This window comes from Sorex araneus, chromosome 3 (genome assembly GCF_027595985.1).
Source record: "Sorex araneus isolate mSorAra2 chromosome 3, mSorAra2.pri, whole genome shotgun sequence".
Classification (NCBI taxonomy): Eukaryota; Metazoa; Chordata; class Mammalia; order Eulipotyphla; family Soricidae; genus Sorex; species Sorex araneus.
Genome location: NC_073304.1, coordinates 219,359,400 through 219,385,077, shown reverse-complemented (window position 1 = coordinate 219,385,077; position 25,678 = coordinate 219,359,400). Strand labels below are relative to the sequence as shown.

Below are 25,678 nucleotides of genomic sequence, written 5' to 3'. Positions count from 1 at the left end.
CTCCCACAGTGTCCAGCACCCCAGCCCAGGCATCCTTTGTGTTTGCAGATTCCTGGGTGCCAGGTGGCCTCATTAGTGCTCGGAGACCGCCCCATCTCCAGGGAGCGGGCAGACAGACAAGGGGGGGACCAGGGGTGCCATGAGCTAACTCCAGCCTCCGAGCGCCTGGGCGGCCATTCCTTGGGTCCAGCCTGGCGACGCTCCCCCTGGGGGAAGCTAATCTTAGACCTGCCTTTGTCTGCTGCGGGGGGCCTGGCTGTTGCCCCTCTCTCCCCCCGGCCACCTCAGAGCACTATAAACCGGGGGAGCCTGGGTACCAGCCTCAATCCACACCTCCAGGCTCCTTGGAAGTCTGCTGCCACCCAGCTCCTGGCCACCCATCCCAACTCCGGGCACTATGGACCTCTCCTCCACAAAGGTAAAGACCAGGAAACCAAGGGGGAATCCCAGCGCAAGGGGACGGGGCGGGGGGTGCTGGAAGGAGGGCAGAGGGGTCTCCAAGCTGGGCACATTCCTGTCTTCGGACGCAGAGCAGGTGGAGCCTCCACAATTGGCTCGCTGGGAAACTGGTGTTAATTGAACACTTTCTATAGGTCAGGTGCCAGGTTGATCCTTTCGTTTCCTGCAGCCCTGCATGTGGGGGGATCATATAATTCCCAGTTTACAGGTGAGAAAATTGTAGTCCTCCTCCCGACCCCCCCATCCACCCAACCCAGTCTCCAAATCCAGGGAGGAGCAGATAAGATGATTTAGATTCCTGCCAGTCTGGGTGCGTGGCTGTTTGCCTGAGGGGAAGGAGAACCGGATCGCTGGTCCCCTGGGGTCCGGGCTCCTGGAGCAGGCGGACTCAGACTCGCCTCTCTTCTTGGAAGTGGCCAGCGACGCCACGGGGGGCATAAGGGGCATAAGCTACACAGAACGGAGAGGGGCTCGCGCTGTCCTGCGTGGGGAGGAAGGGGGCGTCTCAAAGGGCTTCCCGTGGGCTGCACTGGGAAAAAGCAGCGAGAGCCACACTGCTCCCACAGGGCCTGGGCGGGGGGTGGGCATGGGCACCCATGCGGCGGCCCCCTGCCTCCCCAGGTCTCCTGGGCCGCCGTGACGCTGCTGCTGCTGCTGCTGCTGCTGCCGCCCGCGCTGCTGTCGCCCGGGGTGGCCGCGCAGCCTCTGCCCGACTGCTGTCGCCAGAAGACGTGCTCCTGCCGCCTCTATGAGCTGCTGCACGGCGCGGGCAACCACGCGGCCGGCATCCTGACCCTGGGCAAGCGGCGGCCGGGTCCCGCGGGCCTCCAGGGCCGCCTGCAGCGCCTCCTGCAGGCCAGCGGCAACCACGCGGCCGGCATCCTGACCATGGGCCGCCGCGCAGGCGCAGAGCCAGCGCCGCGCCCCTGCCTGGGCCGCCGCTGTCCGGCTGGGGCCGCCCCGTCCAGCGCGCCGGGGGCAGCGGCTGGGATCTAAATCCTGCCTTGGGTGCCTCTCTGGGCCCTCTCCCCTCAGCCCGTCCGCGGTGATCCCCCACATAAGCGGCAATAAAGACAAGCCTCCCCCTGTCGTGTGGCTGGCTACTTTCTTTTCTCCGCCGGGCCCCCTTCCACCCTCCAGTGCCCTTTGGAAGTGTCACCACGTTTCTAGAGCAGTGGTCTGTAACCTCGCCTCGCCCACCCCAGAGTAAAAGCAGCAGTAGAAAGGCTGAGAACTGGGGGGCGGTGAGATGGTACAGTGAGTAGGGTGTTTGCCTTGCACGTGGCCAACCAGTGTTCTACCCCAGAAATTTCAAATGGTCTCCGCAGATCACCAGTAGTGATCCCTGAGCATCTCCGGGTGTGCCCCCACCCACACACAAATAGAAAAATAAAAATTTAAATTAAAGACTAAAAAAATAGGTGGACTGGAGCCATAGCACAGCAGGTAGGGCGTTTGCCTTGCACGCGGCTGACCCAGGTTCCATTCCTTGGTCCTTCTCGGAGAGCCCGGCAAGCTACCGAGAGTATCCTGCCCGAACGGCAAAGCCTGGCAAGCAAGTCTCACAATGGAGACGTTACTGGTGCCTGCTCGAGCAAATAGATGAACAACAAGATGACAGTGCTACAACAAAGTAGGTAAAGGGATATATATATATATATATATATATATATATATATATATCTGATAACCTTTCAGTATCTTGATAACCTTTCAGTATCTATATTGTGAACCATAATGCCCAAAAGGAGAGAGAGAGAGAGAGTGAGAGAGAGAGAGTGCGCCTGGCATAGAGGCAAGGAGTGGGGTGGAGGGAAAGGGAAACTGGGAACATGGGGAATATTGGTGATGGGAAAGGTCCGCTGGTGATGGGGCAAGGTGTTAAGGTGTTTGAATATTATATGACTGAAACCCAACCATGAACAACTTTGTAAATCTGTATTTCACTGTGAAATTAAAAGAAAGAAAGAAAGACTAAAGGCCCGGGAGATAGCATAGTGGATAAGGTGCTTGTCTTGCACACGGCTCACTGGGGTTCAATCCCCAGCATCCCATATGGTCCCCCCACCCAAGCCTCACTAGGAGTAACCCCCGGCCTGAAGACAAAGCAAAGAAAGGCCTAGGACCCTCAAGTAACATTGGATCTGACGCTCCAAGGCAGGAACCCACAGAACAGAGCGGGTGTGGAGGGAGAACCTCAGGCGGGGAGGGGTGGATGAAGACAGTCCCATCCTTGCTGGCCCCACTAGCCACTCTCACTGGGGCCTTCCAGGGGAAGGCCGGAGGGTAAACTCGGAAAAGGAGGGAGCTGAGCTCCCCAGAAAGGTGGGGAATTCAAGAGTCTGAAGCTGCAGTGTAAGGCAGAGGGTGAGGCTAGCAGTGAGAACCCAGAAGGGACCCAGCATGGGAAGGCTCCTCCAGCCTTGCAGATGACAGACACTCGCCAGCTGTTCCATGAAGACATGGGGCACGATTTTCGTGCTCCTCTAGCCAGAAACAGCTGTCACCACTTGAGCTGCCTTCTGCCCCGCCCTTCCAGCTCTTCTAAATGTGGCCTTGTTGGGAAATGGGGCGGTGACAGAGGTAGTGAGTTCTGTGTGATGAGGTGGCAGGACACAGGGCGTCTGACATGAACAGTGTCCTTGCCCAAAGGATGGGTGAGTATAGATGCACCTAGGGAGAGCCCACGTGAACCTGGAGCGTGTTCACTTGGAGAGTTCAAGGAACATCAACACACTCTCCGAAAGGGGCCGGAGACATGGACATCAGGTGAGGTCACTCACCTGGCATAGAGATGGCCCAGGTCCAATCCCTGCACCACATCTGGTCTCTAGAGCCCCACCAGGAGTGACACAGGAGTAAATCTGGAGCACTGCCAGGTGTGGCCCCCAAAATCAAAAAACAAATAAAATAAAAAATATTTTTTTTTATAGTTTGAGCCAGCAGTTTGTGGTACTATGCAATAGCGTCCTAGGAACCTAAATGTAGTGCCCAAAAGGAGAGACAGAAAGATGTGGCGCTTTTCAGCAGTCAGCACCTCAGACAATGCTGTAGTCGGAGCCTGGGAGTGAGGGTCAGGGCACTGGTTTGTCCCCTCGGCACGTCTTCCTGCCCCCAACCCCCCATCACTGCCTTGAGCTTTCCCTGATCCAGGAAGCAATCACCCTGAGCCACTATACGCAGCTGCCCAAGCAACTTATTGCTTCCTGAATGGTCTGTATCCAGGCTTTTGCTGGCCAGCCTGGTTCCGTCTCGGAGAAGGTGGAATCAAAGCCAAGCCAGGCCTTTGGATATTGCAAACTCTCTTTGCTTACCTGGAAACAACCTTCCTCCGCTGCAGACTTACCTCCAGCCTCCCTTCTACTTGCATCGCAGCAGAGAAGATCGGAATCAAGGCTGTAAGAAGAGGGAGCAGGGGGGCTGGAGCGATAGCACAGCAGGTAGGGCATTTGTCTTGCATGCAGCCGACCCAGGTTTGATTCCCAGCATCCCATATGGTCCCCTGAGCACCGGCAGGGGTAGTTCCTGAGTGCAGAGCCAGGAGTAATCCCTGTGCATTGCCAGGTGTGACCCAAAAAGAAAAAAAAAAAAGAGGGAGCAGGAGAGAGGAAGACAACCTCCCCTCCCCAGGTACTTATTTGTCAACTTATAACAGAAGGAGGTAAAACCTATTAGCTCCATTTCACAGATGAGCAAAGTAAGGCTCCAAGAGGTGAAATGGCAGAACTGGGAAACCCCCTAAGGGACTGGAGCCATAGTACAATGGGTAGGACATTTACCTTGCACGAGGGTTTGATTCCTAAGCATTCCAGGAGTAATTCCTGAGAGCAGAGGTAGGAGTAACCCTAGCCCCAAACCCAAGTAATAATAATTGTAATAATAATAGCTATTATTATTATTGTTATTATTATTATTCAAGTTCCCAGCCTTCCAGTAGATCCTGGAGCAGAACAAATCTCTTTAACTCGGGGGCTGGAGTGATAGCACAGCGGGTAGGGCGTTTGCCTTGCGCCCGGCCGACCCGGGTTCGAATCCCAGCATCCCATATGGTTCCCCGAGCACCGCCAGGAGTAATTCCTGAGTGCATGAGCCAGGAGTGACCCCTGTGCATCGCTGGGTGTGACCCAAAAAAGCAAAAAAAAAAAAAATCTCTTTAACTCTTTTGTTGTTGTTGTTGTTGTTGTTGTTGTTAATCTGTTTGTTTGGGGGCTACACCCGGCCTTACTCAGGGATCACTCATGAAGGGGCTCTGGGGAACACATGGGGTGGTGGGGATTGAACCGACACGGGATGTCCCGTTGACTCTTGCCATCAGAGATCTAGGGGTGCTGCGAAATACTTCAGCTCCCGGCAGGCGGCACTCTGAACTCGCAAGGTTCCCGGCGTGGGCGGCGCGGGGAAACCCGTGGGGCGGGGCCTGCAGGAGCCTCCCGGGAACCACGCGTGGGGGCGTGGCCACCCGGCGGAGGGCGTGCCCGCCCCTCGGGCCCCGCCCCGTATCTTCAGACTCGGGCTCCAGGTGGGCGTGTCCCCAATTCTCTCCAGGAGAGACACGCGTGGGCCGCTCCCCCATCCCCCCCGCTCCCCTAAGGGAGGAGGCACTTCGAGAGGGGTGCGGGTGTCGCTGGCGGCCCCTCCCCGTGTGGGGCCACGTGGCGGGCGCGGGCCAAGCCCTGGGGAAAGAACCTGGCCCGTGGGGAGGTGGGGGGGCGGGGGGGACCGAGGCGGCACCGCGCAGAGCTGCAGGTTCCCAGCAGAGAGACGGCGGCGGCGGCGGCGGCAGAAGGGAGGGGAGGAGGCAGGCGGGCGCATGGGGCGCCCCGGCCCCGCCGGCAGCGCGCCCCCTCCGGCCCGGCCGGGCTGAACGACCCCCCGCCCCCTGCGCTGAGCCTCGAACCTGCTCTCCGAGGCCATGCCGGTCATGAAGGGGTTGCTGGCCCCGCAAAACACCTTCCTGGACACCATCGCCACCCGCTTCGACGGCACGCGTAAGTGGGGCGGAGGCTGGGGGCGGAAGTGGGGTGGGGGTCGGACTGGGGCCCGTCTCCTTCCGTGAGGGCTAGGGTCTCCTGGATGAGCTGGGGGGACCCCCAGTGGGGAGAGCAGGGAGATGATCGTCTAGGAAGTGCCTAAGCTGCGCTCAAGGAATCGGGCTGAACGACCTCCAGGGGAGGCGGGGAAAGGGTCAGGGGGTGGGGGTGGGGGTGGGGGGTGGGGGTGGGGGTGGGGGGCTTAGGTTGCGGGGAGGGTGACTGGACTGCAACACGGGAGAGCGGTCTGGGGAGCCGCCGACCCCTGGGCAGAGCTCTGCGGGGCGCCTGTAAGGAGGCATCAGGCGCTTGGAGGTGGGACGGTCGCTCAGGGGCTGCTTCCGATCCGTTCCAGCATCCCGCTGTCCCAGAAAATAAAAGAAGGAGGGGAGAAAAGATCAGACTCAGGCTAGCTTTGGCGAGCATGGGGTCCCTCGCTGATGGTGTGTTTCTGCCTGCGGGGGGCCAGCACCGGGTGCCGGTGTGAGGGGGGATGTCCCAGCCCGCCGGCCCCCCTGCGCGCGGGTTCCAGATTCAGCACCTTGGACAGCCGCAGTCCTTCTTCCTCTCCTTGTCTCCTGTGCTTCCCTTCTCCTTGGGAGCCCCGGGATCTCCCCCTGTCCCCTGGCCACCCTGGCCAGGTCCTGGAGGGTGGAGGGGAGAGGTGCCTAGGGCGGAAACCTGCCGCTGAGGCCCTCACCGCGCCTCCCCACCCCCAACACACACCTCCCTTGTTTCCATAGCGCCCATCACCAGGGTAACGGGCCCTGGGATGGGAGGAGGCTGCTGCCCAGGGCCCAGCACTTCTCAGGCACCCTCCGTGTCCCCGTTAGCCTCCCCACCCCACAAACCCTCACCTCCTCTCTCCCAGGGGCTGGCTGTGAGTCAGGTCCCCTCCTTCGGCTGAGATGTCCCTGAATGACCTACAGGAGTCCCCCTGGGGCCTCCCCCAACTCCTCCCCCATTGCAGCTGGAGGGGGGGCAGCTTAGGTTCCGCCCTTGGGGTTGCCAGTGTTCCCACTGCACTGCCCCCTCCTGTCAGAACCGAGCCCGGGGCATTTGCTCTGGTGTGTGTGGGGGTGGGGGGTGGGGGAGACGCTAGACAGAGCTCTTTCCTGGAAGTCAGGGAATCCGGACTCCCAGCCTGATCTCTACCCACCCAGGAGAGTTTGGATCTTCTCTTCCTTTTGGGCCCCCATCAGTGAGCTGGGTGTGATAGCAGTAGAATCTTTTCTGTCCCCTTCCCTGGCCGGCTGACAGCAAGGCTGCTCTGGGGGTGCTTGGAAAGAAACTGGGTGCATTCTCTCTCTGTGCTCAGAGTTGTTCTCCCCAAGTAACTCCTGGAGCTGTCACAACTCCCCTGTGAGGGAGCTTTAGCATCCCCCACTTTGCAGAGTAGCAACTGAGGCCCAGAGACTTTGTCCCACTTGCCCAAGGTCACACAGCCAGGAAAGGGTGGGGGGTGTGCGTGCTGGAATCTGTGCTCTTACTCACCAGCAGCCTCCTACAGTCCTCGCGCAGCAGCTCCAAGACAAGAGGATGGGCCACATGACTTCTGGGGGTTCCTGCTCTGAACCTCCAGTAATATCTCTGTCCTCCTTCCTGTCCAGTCCTGAGTCCCTGGGGCTCTGCGCCATCTCTGTGGTTCTCGTTTTGGCATAAAGGGGATCCAGGACTGGAAGGAAATTTCGGTGACTTCTGTTCTGGCGTCTCAGAGGAAGCAGGGGCAGGGGGTAGGCACTGCCCACCCGGAAGCGCAGCCTTGGCTTGACCTTGACCTCTGGACTTGACCTTGACCTCTTCTCCTCACAGACAGCAACTTCCTGCTGGCCAACGCACAGGGTCCCCGGGGCTTTCCCATCGTCTACTGCTCTGACGGCTTCTGCGAGCTCACCGGCTACGGGCGCACGGAGGTCATGCAGAAAACCTGCAGCTGCCGTTTCCTCTATGGCCCCGAGACCAGCGAGCCGGCCCTGCAGAGGCTCCACAAGGCCCTGGAGGGCCACCAGGAGCACCGAGCTGAGATCTGCTTCTACCGCAAGGATGGTGAGGGGCTGCTGGCCCACCTCACAGCCCTGCTCAGACCCCAGGCTGCCCTCCAAGTTCACATGGCATTGTGGGGACCAGTGTGTGGGTTCCCAACTTGCAAGCATCTGTGTATCCCTAATGCTCTCTGGGTTGCCGACATGACCCCTGGGGTCCTCTCCTGCCCTACCTGTTTTTACAAAGGGCCAGAGAGAAACCTCAATAACCAAGCACCTGCTTTGCACACGGGAGTCCCCTGATTCTATCCTTGGTCCCGTAACAACCCCCAGTCACTGCTGGGAAAAACTCCTAGCATCACCAGGTGTGCCCCCCAAAACAAACCAAAAATAATATTTTATTTATTTATTTTGGGGTTTGGGGCCACAACCCAGTGGCGGTGGTCAGGACTTGCTCCTGGCTCTATGCTCAGGACTCACTCCTGGTGGAACTCGGAGGACCATAAGTGGTAGCAGGGATTGAACCCGGGCTGGCCACAGGGTCCAAGGCAAGCATCCTACCTGCTGGACTATCATTCCAAGATGGCAAATTAATCTTTGCTGAACCCTTTGACTCTGCCCGGGACACAGGGGCAGTGGGGGGCCAGGTGCTGTTCCCACCCACCTCAGCATCCCTCTTCCCCACAGGCTCAGCCTTCTGGTGCCTCCTGGACATGATGCCCATCAAGAACGAGATGGGGGAGGTTGTGCTTTTCCTCTTTTCCTTCAAGGACATCACTCAGAGTGGGGGCCCCGGACTGGGCCCCCCAGGGCTCCACGGGGACAGTAATCATGGTAACTTCAAGCCGGGGGTGGGAGGGAAAGGCATGAGTGGCCAGAGGTTCTTCCTCCAGACCACCAAGACTTGCCCCTGCCAGGCCTCCAGTGGTGTGACCCCACTTGACTCTGTCTCTCTCCCCACAGAAAACTCCCTCGGCAGGAGGGGAGCGAACTCAAGGCTTCGCTCCGCCAGAAGGCACAGCCGAACCGTCCTACACCGGCTGACCGGCCACTTTGGCCGCCGGGGCCAGGGGGGCATGAAAACCAACGTGAGTCTCCTCTGCACCCCACCCCTGTCCCCCCACTTCTTCCTGTCTCCCGTTTCATCTCTCGGTGCCTGCCTCTGCCCACCCGATTTCGTGTATTGTACCACTCTGCCCGAACCCAGCCTGCTGCCCCCTCTTCTCCTCCCACCCCCACTTCCTGTGCTGCCCTATGATTGGCTTTGCTCTGACCATGCCATAAGGGCAGGGCTCTAGCGACAGTGACATCATCTACCCCCTTGATGGGGTGACCTCATGGCGGGTCCTGGGGGAAGCCCCCTCTGGGGGCCTGGAATCTTGCGATCATTCCAGTGTCATTCCTCAGACCCCAGTGAAGCCAGAGGACTGAGTTTCTGACCCTTTGTAATAGTCTTTTAGGTCTCCTGGGAATAGGGTGGGTTTGCCAGCCTTTCCCAGGGATACACCCACTCCCCACGGGGCACCCAGAACCCAAAAAGAACTTGAGCAAAGACTTGATGACATTAGGACTGGAGCAGGCAGAGAACTTGACTGACAGATGGCCAACCAACCCGGGTTTGATTCCCCGACACCCATATAGTCCCCCAAGTCTGCCAGGAATGGTCCCTAAGGACAGACAGGATTAAAAAGCCCTTGAACACCACCAAGTTTAGTCCAAAAGCAAAAGAAAAAAAAAAGACTTAGTGACAGTCCCAGGAGGGAATATCTCTGACTTGTTATACTCTCCTTGGGCCTCTGAGTACGCGCCCTGGAGTATGACTGACGCCAAAGGGGCCCGAGCAGCACTTGGCAGTGGACGGGTCAGCACCTGTCTGGGAAGTGCTCTCCTATCCCCTGCTCCTGTCTCCGCCTCCCCTGGTCTCCCTGCCGCCCCCACCCCAGCCCCTCGGTCTTCCTTCCCACCACATGTCCCTAGCTGCCTCTCTCTCCCTGTAGAACGTCTTTGAGCCGAAGCCGTCAGTGCCTGAGTACAAGGTGGCCTCCGTGGGGGGCGCCCGCTGCCTCCTGCTCCACTACAGTGTCCCCAAGGCCGTCTGGGATGGCCTCATCCTCCTCGCCACCTTCTACGTTGCGGTGACCGTCCCCTACAATGTCTGCTTCTCCGGAGACGATGACACGCCCCTCGCGTCAAGGCACACACTCGTCAGTGACATCGTGGTGGAGATGCTCTTCATCCTGGGTCAGACCCTCTGCTGGGGCGGGGGGACCCCCATACAGGCCTGTAGAGCCCACCCATTGCTGGGCCTTCAGTGCAAAAGGCTGGGGCACTCTGACTCGTACCTCACCCCCAGCACCTTCGGTCTTTCCTTCACCAGAGCCCCCCTGATCCTGCCTCCCCCTCTTCTCGAGGCCAGCTTGAGCAGCCTTCCCAGGCTCTGGTCCCGACTCACAGCCTCCTGCGCTTCTGTCCCCCAGATATCATCTTGAACTTCCGCACCACCTACGTGTCCCAGTCTGGCCAGGTGGTGTCCGCACCTCGTTCCATTGGCCTCCACTACATGGCCACCTGGTTCTTCGTCGACCTTATTGCTGCTCTGCCTTTCGACCTGCTCTATGTCTTCAACATCACCGTGGTGAGTGACTCCCAAGCAGGGGGGGGATGGAGGGGTCCAGGCTCCCTCCTTTGCCGCAGCCTCTCCCGGCAGGGAAGGCAGAGCCCCAACACAGCCTGTCCCACCAGCCCTTCTGCAAATGCACGGGCACCTGTGCATGGCCCAGAAGCCCTGGGAAGGTCTGCACTCCTGGAGAGCTCAGTGCTCCATCTCCGAGGGAAGTGGGGGGGGGACAAATGAAAAGCTAACTAGGGCTACCAGGGCGGTGCTGGTCGGCTGCCAGATGAGTGGTAACTTTTCACATTTTTAATTAACAAACAACCGTTGAGCACTTAGCTGCCTGCAGAGCAGAGTGGCGCCGGGTCACTGTGGGAAAAGGGACAGAGATCCAATGTCCCAGCAGCTAAGCTGGTGCGGAGGTGGGACAGCAGGAAGGGAGGGTGGGACAGAAGAGGTGAATGCAGAGGAAGCTGGGGCGGCGGGGGTGGTGGTGAGGAGGGTCGGTGACAGGCAGGGTAGCTATGTGGGGAGGAGAACCCTGGACCTTGCTGACCTTGGAATTCCAGACTAGAATCTGGGCTGGAACCGTCATCAACATGCAGAGAAATGATGGGAAACCTGGCCGGCACCTAGGAGGTGTCAAGGAGGGAAGTCTGGAGCTCTTTGATGGGGGGGACTTGGGGGGTCTGGCAGGAGATGAGGAGAGAGCATTTGGGGGGAGCACAGTAAGCCCAGACAAGGAGAGAGATACTCAGGGCTGGGTTTGGAGGCTGGATGCCAGGGGCAAGGCGTTTCCGGCTCTCAGGGGCCTCAGGGCTGCCTGAAGGTGCCCTGAGGCTCAGCTACACCCCCACCCCTCTGCACCCGGTGGCAGAATCTTTCCAGGTCCAGGGTGAGGGAGCCCCACCCCGTGTCCCCAGACCCCCTTGGCTGCTGGGTGGGGAGGTGGAGAGCAGCTTCCCCGTGTGCGCCTCTCTGCCACACTTAGCTATAGCAGGAAACCACCTACACGCAGCCCGATTTAACTAGCCGCCAACGGGCTGTGGGCCTCTTCTCCTGGCTGTGTACACGTGTGTGCAGGCTCCCACACACGTGCATGCGTGTGTGTGTCTGCCCTGTCCAAGCAGCACCCCCCCCCAAGAGTGCAGCCCTCCACCCCCAAAGCCAAGCTGTGTCAGCAGACAGCTGTCGCTAGGGAGAGCGAGTGCCTCAGAGCGCCCCCTGGCCCTCCTCCCAGGCATTGGTTACCCCTGGGATTCTTTTTTTGGGGGGAGGGGCACATCCAGCAGTGCTCAGGGATTACTCTTGGCTCAGTGCTCAAGGATCCCTCCTAGAGGGGCTTGGGGAACCACATGGGCTGCGGGAGAGCAAAGCCAGTCAGCCATGTGCAAGGCAAGTGCCCCACCTGCCCTGCTATTGCTCCGGCCCCATCTCCCCGAGATTCTTTACGGGTCCCTTGGCTCTGAAGCAGGCTTGATCACATAGAAACCTCAGAGGAACCCTTCAGGCCAGCTTCGTTTTCCTTCTTAATTTTTAACTTTTTTATTAGGAGAGAGCTGGGGGGACATCTGATGGTACTCCAAGTCTTTTCCTGATTTCATGCTCAGGGGTAGTTTCTGGAAGACCACGTGGTGCTGGGGATGGAACAAGGTCCGGCCATGTGCAAGGCAAGTGCCTTAGCACCGGGACTACCTCTCCAGCCTCCTCCTCTCTTTTCTAGAGGCGCCTGCGGAGGCTCAGAGAGGTTAAGTAACTTGATGAAAGTCACATAGCTCACAGTAGCAGGCAGATTTAAACCAGGGCTCCAGTATCCTTTCCAACATATCACCCTATTTTCCAGGGAGCTAAGACATCTATTTGAGTGGACGGTCTGGCTGGAGGGTGGGAGACACGCTGGGGCTGGCAGAAGGCAGGGCCAAGGGGAAAGGGAAAGCAGGTAGCGGTGGAACCAAAGGCCGGAAAGAACCAGGCTGGAACATTCCATTCCAAGGAGGGGAGGAGGGCCCCAAGGAAGAGGGTCCCAGGGGCAGGGGACTGGGAGAAGCCCTGAAGGATTCAAGTTTGGAGGTGAGCTGTGCATTCAGGACCCCACTTCTAATTCCTTCACCTACAGTCGGGGCTTAGAGACTGACAGGGGGTGCTGTTGGGAGACCTGCCCACCAGTTCTCCAGGGGCCGCCCAGAGGCCCCACTTAGAGGACTGATTCTGGTGAGGAGCCAAACCTGCTTCTCATCTCCAAGAAGAGCCACGGCGACAAGGCAGTGACCCTGGTTGCTGATACCTGAAGGTCTTTGCCAGGTGCACGCCCTGCTCCGGGAGCCCTCGCCAAGGGCTGACGCTCACACCCAGCTCTTTGGCTTCCCTCCACATCTCAGCATCAGCCTGTCCCCGGCAGCTGGTCTAGGAAGGAGAGGTGGCAGCCCTTCCCCAGGCCCATCCTGTCAGCCTCGGGTTCTCTGAGTCTGGAGCAGCCCCTGGTGCCTGGTGCCTGAGACCCCTGGGGCGGGGCGAGGGACACTCCTGTGCCTCTGTTGCCTCGGACCAGGACTTGCTCTTACCTGCACCTGGTCAGGAGGCTGCACAGCACAGAAGGAGCTGCCATCGGCTCTGTGACCTTGAGCAAGTCATTCATCTCTCTGACCGTAGTCTACTTATCTGCAATTTTGCCTTCTGGCAAATTTGGGGTATGAGGATGGGTCATTGGCCAGAAGGCAAATTGTTGTAAAAGGAAACAGCTTTCCTTTCCAAAAAAAAAAGAGGACTAAGGGCTGGAGAGATAGTACAACAGGCAGGGCGCTTGCCTCCCACGTGGCTGACTGGATTTGATCCCTCAGCACTGCCAGAAGTGACCTCTGAGCACAGATCAGGATTAAGCCCTGAGCACTACTGGGTGTGGCTCGAAACAGGATGACACATGCCTGGCCCAGAGGCTGGCACCTAGAGTAAGCCCTGGGTGACGTTCGCTGGGGTTGGTTTCAGTATCATTTTCTTTTCTTGCACTTGGGGGTCAGCCTCTTCACAGCAGGGATGTTTTTCCTGCTGTGCCCGGACACACACACACACACACACACACACACACACACACACACACACACAGAGCTGCAGGGCTGGGCTAGGTGGGTGCACTGGGAGGCGTGTGCTGCTGACACCCCGCTGCACCCCCGCGCACCCGCAGACCTCGCTAGTGCACCTGCTGAAGACCGTGCGGCTGCTGCGGCTCCTGCGGCTGCTGCAGAAGCTGGAGCGGTACTCACAGTGCAGCGCCGTGGTGCTCACGCTGCTCATGTCCGTCTTCGCGCTCCTCGCCCACTGGATGGCCTGCATCTGGTACGTCATCGGGCGCCGGGAGATGGAGGCCAACGACCCGCTGCTCTGGGACATCGGTGAGCTGCCAGACATGCCCCAAAGCTGGTGCCTCCAGCTGTCTTCACACCTGCACACCCCGTGGCCATCCTTCCACCAACACACACACACACACACACACACACACACACACGCACGCACGCACGCACGCCGTTCCTTCCCCATCAGCTGTGGGGATACTTACTGAGGATCAGGGCTCTCCTTAGGGAGTTAGGGGAGAACCTCACGGGCCTTGAAGGTATAGCAGGAGACCCAAGTCAGTGATGGATAATCAACACAGAGTATAGGATAACAACTGGATGGTGTAGACAGAGCAGCGCCCCAACCCGTGGCTCCCCAGTGCTATCTTCATGCAGTACATCCTTGCCCAAACCCTCTGCGCCTGTAGCTCTCTCTGCCCCTGTTCCTCAGGACCCTCTCCTGCACAACCAAAAGTGAGGGCGGCTGTGGTAGAGCAAATGTCTTACATGCATGAGGCCTTGAGTTCGATCCCCGACACCAAGGATGCACTGCTTCCTGACTCTGGTCATGTTTTCCCTCTAGAAGTCCCTCCCTGTCTTCCTTCTCTTCCCCATTGAGAGGACCATCCCCTTTTTCTTTCCTTTTTCTTTCTGCCACACCCAGAACTGCTCTGACCTCAGGCATCACTCCTGGTAGGGCTCAGGGTACCATACGGGATACCAGGGATTGAACCTGGGTCAACCACATACAAGGCGAGACATATAACCCACTGTGCTATCTTTCAGCCCCTTATCCCTTTAGGTTGTGTTTGTGAATTTTTTTGTGGGGGGAGGGGCATCTGGCATTGCTCAGAGATAACTCCTAGCTCTGCACCCTGGAATCACTCCTGAATGGTTCTCAGGGGACTATGTGGGATGCCAAGGACCAAGCCCAGGTCAGCAGTGTGCAAGGAAAGCACCCTACCCACCATACTATCTCTCCGGCTCCTGTTCCCTGAAGTCTTAACACAAATGCTCTGCCCTAAGAGCGTCCAAACACTGCCCTGAGTCTTCATGGGTCCTTGGACACTCTAGTCCCTTTCGGTGGCTCACCTCCTACCTGTAATGACCGATGTCACGTCTCTGTCCCTTCAGCGCTCTAAGTGGCCAGGGAGAGTCTCTGGTGGAGTGTCCTATTTGGAGGGGGCTCAACAGACTAGAGAGTGAGAGAGGCGCGGAACAGTCAGTCGTGGAACCAGGGCCTTCAGCTGTCCCCCACTTCCTGGTGGGGAAGCCCAGGTCACTCCCTGCACTGCACGAACTGAGTCAGCGGGTACAAACCTCCCCTCCCTCTGTCAATACTTGCCCAAGGCAAGCACGGAAAGTCCAGGGAAATGTGGTCCTCCCGGCAGCCCTGGCTCCTTCCGTCCTTCTCCCTCCCAGGCTGGCTGCACGAGCTGGGCAAGCGGCTGGAGGTGCCCTACGTGAACGGCTCCGCTGGCGGCCCGTCCCGGCGCAGCGCCTACATCGCGGCGCTGTACTTCACTCTCAGCAGCCTCACCAGCGTGGGCTTCGGCAACGTGTGCGCCAACACGGACGCCGAGAAAATCTTCTCCATCTGCACCATGCTCATCGGCGGTGAGGCTGGGGCCCTCGCTCAGCCCGGCTTGCACGGTGGGGCGGGGGCGGGGTGGGGGGAAACTGAGGCCCGGACAGGACAAGGAGCCCCCTTCCCCCGCTTCAGACTCACTGATGCTTCCTTAACACCCAGCACAGGCTGGCCCTGGGATCCCACCAAGTCCTAATTAGGGGGAGGGGTCGGAGAACACTCCCCGCTTCCCCAGACACGAGCAGGGTGGGGTCCGCGCATGGAGGGCCAGCGCCCCTGACCGCTGGCGGCTGGCTCGCTGCAGCACTGATGCACGCCGTGGTGTTCGGCAACGTGACGGCCATCATCCAGCGCATGTACTCGCGCCGCTCGCTCTACCACAGCCGCATGAAGGACCTCAAGGACTTCATCCGCGTGCACCGCCTGCCGCGGCCGCTCAAGCAGCGCATGCTCGAGTACTTCCAGACCACGTGGGCCGTCAACAGCGGCATCGACGCCAACGAGGTAGGACCTGCTGCTCCGCCGCCCGGCCGCTGGTCGGCGCTGTCGCGGGCGTGGGGCGTGGTGGGAGCCTGCCTCCCCGGCAATGCTCAGGGATCCCTCCTGCGATGGGACTCGGGGGACCCATCTGGGGATGCTGGGGATTGAACCTGGGTCAGCCACATGCAAGGCAAGAGCCCTCCCCGCTCCAGCCCCTGCTGCGCCCAGTTTGATGGGAGGTGGAGGGGGAGCAGGGAGGTGGAGCGCTATTCACGGGGCCACGCATCCACCCAACTCGCTTTTCCGTGGCACTAGCATACGGGAGCTGAAAGGGAGCTAGCTCCAGCCTCAGTGCATGCCCAAGTTCACTTCGGTCTGTTTCCTGAACAGCAGCATTGGGCTAGCTCTGGTGTTGGGCCCTGAGCCCCATAATGATTGCAGGCCCTCAGGCCTGTAGGGAGGCAGGCGGGCGTGGAGCTTAACTGCAAGGACATGGATGAGGCCTCCTGGCTGTGTCTGGGTGCAGAGGAGAGGGAGAAGGTGGCCCAAAGGGCAGATATCGTGAAGGACAAGAAGGAACTGCCAGAGGGCCCGTCCAGGTGAAAGGAGCAAAGAACGCAGGCAGGAATGTGGGAAATTGGGTGAACCTTGCCTTGGTCCTGACAGAGAGGGGTGAGGGGGCAGGGAGAGCCTGAACAGGCGGGGCAGAGTAGGCCCAGCTCAGGGCTGCCCTTGAATTTAGGTTTGGGGTGTTTGTTTGGAGGCCACACCTGGCAGTGCTTAGGGTTTACTCCCAGCTCTGTGCTTGGATCACTCCTGGTGGTGCCCAGGGAAGCATAAGTGGTGCCTAGGATTGACCCAGGGTTGGTCATGTGCAAAGTAAGCACGACCCCCCCCCCCCAGACACACACACACCATCTCTCTGGCCCTTGAATTTAGATTTTTATGAAGCAAACTTTTATTTGTTTTTTTTTTCTTTTTGGGTCACACCTGGCGATGCACAGGGGTTATTCCTGGCTCATGCACTCAAGAATTACCCCTGGTGGTGCTCAGGGGACCATATGGGATGCTGGGAATCGAACCGGGGTCGGCCACGTGCAAGGCAAATGCCCTATCTGCTGTGCTATCTCTCCAGCCCCTGAAGCAAAGTTTTAGAGACAGGACAGGGTGAAGGTGCTTTCTTGGCATGTGGTTGGTGCCTCAGTTTGATCCCTGGCACCACATGCGCCAATGAGCACAGAGCCAGAAGGTACTGAGCACTGTCGTGTGTGACCCCAATTTTATTTTATTTTTATTTATTTTTGACTTTTGGGGCCACATCCGACGATGCTCAGGGGTTACTCCTGGCTCTGCACTCAGAAATTACTCCTGGGGATGCTGGGGATCAAACCCGAGTCGGCCACATGCATGGCGAACACCCTCCCTGCTCTGCTAGTGTTCCGGCCCTGTGACCCCAATTTTAGGCTGGAGAGTGACTTGAGTAGAAGGAAGCTCCCGTGAGAGCAGAGAACACGGGACGTAGTGACCAGCTAGTTGCAGGAGGAGCTGAGCGGCTCCCAAGGGTCTGACTCGGGCCAAGGGGTGGGATGACGATGTCACAGTTGAAAGGCTGGACACTTCTGGGGGTGAAAATGAGCAGCCCTGGGTGGACTGTGATGGTCCCGAGGCCGGCTCTGGGTTCAGCGGCCTGGTGGGCTCAGGAGCTGTTGCCGTGTTGCAGGGAGAATGTGGAAATGGAGAAGAGAACCAAGGGAGTGGGCAGAGAAGGAGGAGGTGGCACCAGGGGAGAAATTGGGGAAGGAGCGATTGCAGAGGTGGGAGAGGAGGCAGTGGAGGGTGAGGGGGGGACTCACCCACAAGCCGGAAGCTTCTATAAGATGAGGATTGTGGAGGAGGAAGCTGGGAGATAATATAGTGGTTAGGGCTCATACCTTGTATGCATTTGACCTGGGTTCAACTCCTGGCACAACATAATCTACCCAGGTGTAGCCAGATGTGGCCCTGGAAGCCCCTGTGCCTCTCTGGGGTGGCCCGGGTACCCCGGCATCACAGGGCCTGGCAGTGCCATGTTCTCAGGCCCTTTCATTGAACCACTGGCTGGTGTCTCCCCCGCCTCAAAAAAAAAAAAAAAAAAAGGAAAAAAGAAAAAGAAAAAGAAAGAAAAAGAAAAGCAAATAAAAGAAAAAGAAAAAAATGAGTCTTAAATATGGCCCTAGGTCTAGTGTAACTCTGAGTTTCACAGGTGGGGACACTGAGGCCCAGAGAGAGGACACGGATCATTCAAGCCCCATAGGCAGGGATGTAGCTCAGAGCTGAGTTCTGGTCTCCAGGCTCCTGGGTGGGTCTTGTGTATGTGTCTGGTGGGGGCAAGGGGGCTTGTGGGGGGCTTCAGAGCCAGGCCTGTGTGTGTGTGGCCTGTATGTGTGGTCCTGGGCAGTGGGTTCAGAGGGACACACACCAGCCACCAGGTTGAAGTGAGACACACAGAACTCCTGAACGTCAGAACCGAGCCCCCTGGCGTCCCAAGGCACACTGGAACTGTCTTTGGAGATAGCCCAGCTCCTCTGCAGAGCTCTGGCGGCAGCTTCCAGCAAGGTGGGGGGGATGGCCAGAATGACCTCTGCCCCCTGTGCAGTTACTGCGTGACTTCCCCGACGAGCTGAGAGCCGACATTGCCATGCACCTGAATCGGGAGATTCTGCAGCTGCCGCTGTTCGGAGCCGCGAGCAGGGGCTGCCTGCGGGCGCTCTCCCTCCACGTCAAGGCCTCCTTTTGCGCCCCGGGCGAGTACCTGCTGCGCCGTGGGGACGCGCTACAGGCCCACTACTACGTCTGCTCCGGCTCGCTCGAGGTGCTTCGAGACGACATGGTGCTGGCCATTCTGGGTGAGCAGTTCCCCTCCACCACGCCTGCCCAGCTGCCCCAGGGCTCTTGGGAGTGGCCCTGGGTCCAGGGACATGCAGATCTCTGGTGGATTCCTGAAATTCTTGGTCCCTTCACCTTACTGTCACCCTCTTGGCCACTGTCCTCTAATCCTCCCTTCATTCTACCAGACATCTCAGTTCAACTCTTCCCCAGTAACCGAGCCCCAGTTTAATGGATTATCTCCCAACTCTGTTAACACTTCCCCATTGTCCCTAAATTCTTTCGCCCTTTAAGTGACCCCACTGGCTGTTTTTATTGATCATCCAATTTCCACCAGTCATTCTCCAGGGCCCCTGATTGACCATTCCATTGACTGTTTCCCAAATCGACCTGCCACAGGGCCAGAGTGGTAGCACGTTGGGTAGGGTGTTTGCCTTATATACAGCCGACCTGAGTTTGATCCCTGGCAACCCACATAGTCCACTGAGTACCGCCAGGAGTAATTCCTGAGCACAGAGCCAGGAGTAGTAACCCTGAGCATTGCCGGGTGTGACAGTTCCCCCCTCCAATGGAAAAAGAACCAACTTTATCTGTGCTTCCCAGATAACTTTACCCAGAGGTGTTTTTTTGTTTGTTTGTTTCGTTTTGTCTTTTGCTTTTCGGATCACACCCGGCAGTGCTCAGGGGTTACTCCTGGCTCTGCGCTCAGGAATCACTCCTGTCAGTGCTCAGGGGACCATATGGGATGCTGGGAATTGAACTCGGGTTGGTCGCATGCAAGGCAAATGCCCTACCCACTGTGCTATCGCTTCAGCTCCATACGCAGAGTTTTTGAGTATTTCCATGGTCCCGTTGGACGACCTATCTGCCACCATCCTTCCAACACACCGCTTCCTTGTCCCTCTGTCCCAGCTGCTATCCCATCTCTTGCTCACAGGGAAAGGGGACCTGATTGGGGCAGATATCCCTGAACCGGGACAGGAGCCTGCATCAGGCGCCGGGGCCAGCTGCGTGCTGAAGACCAGCGCGGATGTGAAGGCGCTGACCTACTGCGGCCTGCAGCAGCTGAGCGGCCGCGGGCTGGCCGAGGTCCTCAGGCTCTACCCAGAGTACGCGGCTGCCTTCCGGGCTGGCCTGCTCCGGGACCTCACCTTCAACCTGCGCCAGGGTTCCGACGCCAATGTATGTGCCCCCTCTCACAGCAGCCTCCCCAGCTCCAGAGGGACTCGGGCGCCTCCTTCACCCAGAAACGCCCCGCTTCCAACCGCAGGCAACCCCTTCCATTGCTCCTTCCCTGCCCCGTGTCTTCCTGTCCCAGGGGCTTTGTCCCTGGCACCTCCTGTCCCTTCTCTTCCTGTTCCACTAGCCCATGTCCCCAGACACCCCGACCCTCCCTCCTTCCTCCCTCCCTCCTTCTCAGGGACCCTTGGGTGGGCTGGAGAGGGGGCTGCGGTGACAGGAGAGTGGGGAGGTCTGAGTCTTCTCGAACCCCCCCCCCCCCCCGTGTCCCCACAGGGTCTCAGTCGCTTTCCCCGATCCCCTCGTCTCTCACAGGTAACACCCCTTCCTGGGGGGTGCATGGGGGAGCGTCCTGGGGTGGGGGCACCTGCCTTTGGGATTAGGGGGTGGCCAGGGTGGGTGTGTCTGCCCCGGGTGCCACCAGCTGTCCCCCTCCGCCCGCAGCCTCGCTCCGAAAGCCTGGGCTCCTGCTCTGACAAGACGCTGCCGTCCATCACGGAGACCGAGGCGGGGGCAGAGGCGGGGGGCGTCCCCAAGCCCCGGCGGCCCCTCCTGCTGCCCAACCTCAGCCCAGCGCGGCCTCGGGGCTCCCTGGTCAGCCTTTTGGGCGATGAGCTGCCCCCCTTCTCTGCCCTGGTCTCCTCGCCTTCCCTGTCCCCCACCCCTTCTCCCGCCCCGGCTGGCCAGGGCCACGGCCCCTCTCCCCATGGTCCCCCCAGGGGCTCTGCCGCCTGGAAGCCCCCCCAGCTTCTCATTCCCCCACTGGGAACCTTCGGACCTCTGGACCTCAGTCCCCGGTGAGATGCCAGCCTCCCCTGTCTCCCCATACCCCTGCTGGCTTCCAGAACCTTCTTTGGGCTCAGTCATCAGCATCCCAGCCAGTGCTCCTCCCTGTCTCTGCCCCTACGTCCCCCCTCCCCCCCCGACCCTTCCTGACCTGCCACGGCTTGCACCCCCACTCCCCTCTGATGGCTGCTCCTCCCCAGCTCCCCAGCACCCATGTCTGCTCTGCTCCACGTCCCCCTCTCCCCGAGGGCTGATGACACCCCCCACCCCCCGTCCCAGGATAGTGGACGGCATTGAGGACTCGGGCAGCACTGCAGAGGCGCCCACCTTCCGGTTCAGCAGGAGGCCAGAGCACCATCGGCCCCGCGCCCCGGACCCTCCCACAGGTAGGAGCCAGCTGTGGGCTTGACTCACGGTGGACTCACTTGCCTTTCCCGTCCATTCTGTGCTGTCGGAAGGGCCAACCTGGCCCCCAAGCCAGCTTCCAAGTCAGCGATGGAGACATGTGGGGACCCAGAGAGATGATTCCAGGAAGGGAGAGGGGGGCCAAGACAGGAGGGCAGTGAGTTAGGAGAGGGGGGAGAAGAAGGGAGCCTCTGACTCCTACCCCCCAAGAGCAGGGGACCTTTGGGTGGATTTCAGAGGGTGGGCAGAGGGCTGGGGAAAGGTACCGAGCACTGGACCACATGCTTTCATGGAGGAGCCCTGGGTCTGATCCCTGGCACCGCATGGTCCCCAAGAACCACCAGAAGCAGCCCCCGAGCACAGAGCTGGGGTGTGGTCTCTCCACACCACGTAAAGATGAACAGAATGAACAGCAAACCAAGGGTGGGCGGGGCCCGGAGGACCGACGTGGAGGCCTGCCAGGGACAGAGTGTCCTCCTCTGATGTGGGGCCACTGGACATCAAAGGCTGGTCACCAGCCCAGGAATCCGGGCCTCCCCCTCCAGCCTCCAGCGCCTGCTCCTGCGACAGGAGGGGCCCAGTCTGTGCTCTCACACTCACCCTGTGTCCCCTCATCCCACCCTTCCCGCAGGAACCAGGCCCAGTCAGGAACTGGCCGCCGAGGCCGAGGAGGTCAAGGACAAGGTCTGCCGGCTGAACCAGGAGGTGGGTTGGGGCAGTATCAGCTTGGGGTCCAACATGCACCAGGCACGAGGGCATGGCAGCGTTGGGCACCAGAGGCTGGATTCACATGTGCATATGAGCCGGGTGACCGTGGGCAAGTCCAGAACCCTCTGGACTCCTCCTGGGGAAGGCAGTGACCACATTCTCGGCGGTGCCAGGCTGAGATGCCAGCACAGGCCAGCCCAGGTACTGTGGCTGCTTCTCCTCCCGGCTGGCCCAGGTTGTCCCACCGACCCACCCCCTATCCCCCATGGCCACCACCCTGGACTCTGCCCTGCAGGGCCCCTCCCTCAGCCCTGGGATAGGAGGGCTCGGCGGATGTGCACAGGCCACAGAACCTGGGTCCTTTGTGCCCTGAAGCTGCCTCCGCCTCCTCCTGGGGGAGCCCAGTGCTGTCGCCAGGCCGGGCCCTGGGGAGTCACCTCTCCTGCTTCTGATAAACATCAAGTGTCCCAGGAGGACAGCACCGTGCTGGGGGCGGAGTCAGGCCCACTCCCGCTCCGCCTCAGCCCCGCCCCCAGTGCTGGGCTAGTGGCCCCATAGAGAAAACTGCTGGGCTCCCCCACCCCCGCCCCACCGTCCAACAAGTTTCTCAGCTGCTGCTGGGCTCACACTTGCAACGTGGGGCACCCAGGCCCGTGCTTGTGTGGGGCTGGCTAAGGTGCTCACTGGCTGGCACGGTCCCCGCCTGGACGGGGTGGACGGTCAGGGAGAGAAGATCTCGGTCTGGGCCTTTCTGGAAGGCGCTTCCTCCTGAGCCAGGAGCAGAGCCAGGAGGCCAGCTGCAGAGAGGGGTGCGCTGGCTGCCTGCTGTGGCACCTGGGAAATAGTTCTGCTGTGTTTTCCATAGGGGCTGGAGCGATAGCCCAGCGGGTAGGGTGTTCGCCTTGCACTCGGCCAACCCAGGTTTGATTCCTCCGCCCCTCTCGGAGAGTCCGGCAAGTTACAGAGAGTATCCTGCCCGCAGGGCAGAGCCTGGCAAGCTACCCGTGGCATATTCGATATGCCAAAAACAGTAACAAGTCTCACAATGGAGATGTTACTGGTTCCTGCTCGAGCAAGTTCGACAGTGATACAGTGATAAAGTGTTTTTGTTTTTTTTTTTTTGCTTTTTTTGGTCACACCCAGCTCAGGGATTATTCCTGGTTCTGCACTCAGGAATTACTCCTGGAGGTGCTTGGGGGACCATATGGGATGCCGGGAATCAAACCCGGGAACCCATGTCGGCCAGCAAGGCAAACGCCTTGTCCTCTGTTACTATCTCTCCGGCCCTCAGATCTCCCGTCTGAACCACGAGGTGTCTCAGCTGAGCCGGGAGCTGCGACATATGATGGACCTCCTGCAGGCCCGGCTGGGCCCCCCGGCCCCATCGGCAGCCTCGGCCTGGCCCCCAGACCCGACCTGCTCCCAGCTGAGGCCGCCAGGCATCCCTCCCTTTCGTTCCCCACCAGCGCCCGGCCCCCAGGACACCACACTGGCCGAAGTCCACTGCCCCGCTGGGGTGGGGCCAGCAGCGATGGCGGCGGCCCCCACGGACCTAAGACCCTCCATGCTGTCCCCCTACCCCTCAGACCCTGACCCACTGGCACCCTCCCCTGTGCCAGAGGCCTCTCCGTCCACCCCGAGTCTCATGAGGCACAGCTTCCGGTCCAGATCGGACACGTTCCATTGACCCCGGCGCCGGGCCCAGGCCTGTCTGGGGGGGTGCACGGCCGACTGCCATCCGGGGAGGCCTCAGGTTAGCAGCCACCAGCTGGTCTGGTTGGCTCTGGATTCTCTGGATTTTTCTCACAAGGCCCGGCCACTCCTCCCTCTGTCCCTTCTCCAAACCTTCCCTGTCCTCCTCTGTGAGGAGGGCCACCTGAGGCCACCTGAGGCTCGCTGGCACGAGACGGACCCCTGTGCCCAGTGGGCAGGACAGATGGCACATCCTGCTCTCTCCCCAGGACCCCAGGCAGGTAAGAATGGGGGAGCAGAGGGAGAGGGAGGGGCCCAGATCCAGCTTGGGAGTGAAGGTGGAGGCAAGGACAGACATGGGACTCCGTGTCCCCATGTCCCCTGAGGGGTCAGCTGGCAGCCCCACTGTGGAGCAGAAAGTTTATCTGCTCCAGGAGCGCCTCAGGTCCATCCCTGGGCCTCTGGTGCCTAAATGCCGTGTCCTCTTTGGAAGGGTGAGTCTGAGGGCCTGACTGGCGTTTATAATTCTTTTTTTTTTTTTGCTTTTTGGGTCACACCCAGCAATGCACAGGGGTTACTCCTGGCTCTGCACTCAGGAATCACCCCTGGCGGTGCTCAGAGGACCATATGGGATGCTGGGAATTGAACCCGGGTTGGCCGCGTGCAAGGCAAACACCCTACCCTCTGTGCTATTGCTCCAGCCCCTGGTGTTTATAATTATTGGTTGATTTTGTTTTGGAGTCACACCCAACTGAGCTCAAGGCTTATCTTTTTCTTTTTTTTTTTGCTTTTTGGGTCACACCCAGCTATGCACAGGGGTTACTCCTGGCTCTGCACTCAGGAATTATTCCTGGCGGTGCTCGAGGGACCATATGGGATGCTGGGAATCAAACCCAGGTTGGCTGTGTGCAAGACAAATGCCCTTACCCGTTGTGCTATCGCTCCAGCCCAAGGCTTATCCATTTTTTTTTAATTAATGAATCACTGTGAGATACAGTTACAGATTTATAAACTTTTGTGATTATGTTTCAGTCATAAAATGATCGAGTACCCATCCCTCCACCAGTGCCCATTCTCCATCACCAATGTTCCCAGTATCCCTCGACTTGCCCCCCCACCCCCGCCTCTGTGGCAGGCATATTCCCTTTTACTCTCTCTCTCTCTCCTTTGGGGTGTTATGGTTCGAAATATGGGTACTAAGTGGCCATCATGTTTGGTCCATAGTCTACTTTCAGCACATATCTTCCCATCCTGAGCGAACCCTCCATGCATCATTTACTTAGTGGTGCCTTCTTTATCTCAGCTGTCAAAGCTTATCCTGACTCTGTGCTCAGGAATTACTCCTGGTGCTCAGGAGACCACAAGTGCTGGGGATTGAACCCAGGTCAGCCACATGCAAGGCCAGTGCATTCCCTGCTGTGTTATCTCTCCCATTTAGCATTGAGAGTAATCCAAGATTTTTTTTTTGGTTTTTTTTTTTTTTTGGGTCACACCTGGCGATGCACAGCGGTTATTCCTGGCTCTGCACTCAGGAATTACTCCTGGCGGTGCTCAGGGGACCATATGGGATGCTGGGATTCGAACCCGGGTCGGCCGCGTGCAAGGCAAACGCCATACCCGCTGTGCTATCACTCCAGCCCCAATCCAAGATTTTTTAGGCTTCAACCCATTGTCAACCCAGGCGGAGGGCTCACCCCACCCCAACTCATACAGGAAACCATCTGATGCACCCAGATATCTCCTTGGTTCTCTTTAGCAAAAAAATCCCTATTTTATGCAAATAGAGATTGGAATGACAACATTAACCACCACAGAGAGTGCACAGAAAAACTGAGATATCACTGGGCTGGGAAAATATGCAGGAGCCTCAGGTTTGATCCCTGGGAGCACTGCATGGGCCACTAAGCATCGCCTGGAGTAACCTATGAGCTTCAGGTTAGGTGCAGTTCCTGAACACTGCCAGGTGTGGCTACAAAACAAAACAAACCAAAATCTAGATCTTCCAGGTAGCCCTGAGCACCACTGGGTTTCCAAAGCAAAGCAAACAAACAGAAAACCAGGGAGATCTGGCAAACCGTGGAGTGGGGAGTTGCAATTTCTTGATCATTTCCGGCCCTCGGGATCACACAGATTTGGATTCTTTGGTCTCTGGGCATTGCAGCCCGAAGTTACTTCCTTGGTGGGAGCTCCCAGCTCCCTGAGCTCTCTAGGCACCTTTTGGGGGCCCAGGCACACGTATTTCTCTCCCTAGCCCGGGTCTGCTAGCCTCTGTCTGTCTCTCTGCAGGCTGTCACGGAAGGTGGTCTCTGGCCGCCAGCAACTTGAAGAAGCCCCAGCAGTGTCTCCTGTCGCTTCTGTGCCCCAGGACCTCAGCCTGTCCTCCCCACTCCCGGAAATGGTCTAACTCAGGGCCCTGACTCCTCACACACTCCCCTGGTGGACAGCCCTCCACTACCCAGCCGCACTTGGACTCAACTTTTGGATAGGAAATAAACTTTATTTTTGCA

General features: G+C 58.9%; 2 protein-coding genes across 2 annotated transcripts; both read left to right on the top strand.

The window, feature by feature from the left end:
* Positions 1-96: 96 nt before the first annotated feature.
* HCRT (hypocretin neuropeptide precursor) lies at positions 97-1,498 on the top strand. Its single transcript, XM_004608781.2, has 2 exons — positions 97-418; positions 1,081-1,498. Exons 1-2 carry the CDS (start codon positions 398-400, stop codon positions 1,453-1,455), a joined length of 396 nt encoding a protein of 131 aa, XP_004608838.1. The 5' UTR covers positions 97-397; the 3' UTR covers positions 1,456-1,498.
* A 3,565-nt stretch (positions 1,499-5,063) lies between these two features.
* On the top strand, positions 5,064-25,678 carry KCNH4 (potassium voltage-gated channel subfamily H member 4). Its single transcript, XM_004608780.2, has 17 exons — positions 5,064-5,447; positions 7,302-7,535; positions 8,159-8,305; positions 8,435-8,559; positions 9,469-9,712; positions 9,949-10,106; positions 13,261-13,468; positions 14,831-15,025; positions 15,301-15,500; positions 18,112-18,361; positions 19,279-19,523; positions 19,857-19,895; positions 20,025-20,377; positions 20,646-20,752; positions 21,403-21,476; positions 22,771-23,452; positions 25,458-25,678. Exons 1-16 carry the CDS (start codon positions 5,372-5,374, stop codon positions 23,164-23,166), a joined length of 3,051 nt encoding a protein of 1,016 aa, XP_004608837.1. The 5' UTR covers positions 5,064-5,371; the 3' UTR covers positions 23,167-23,452; positions 25,458-25,678.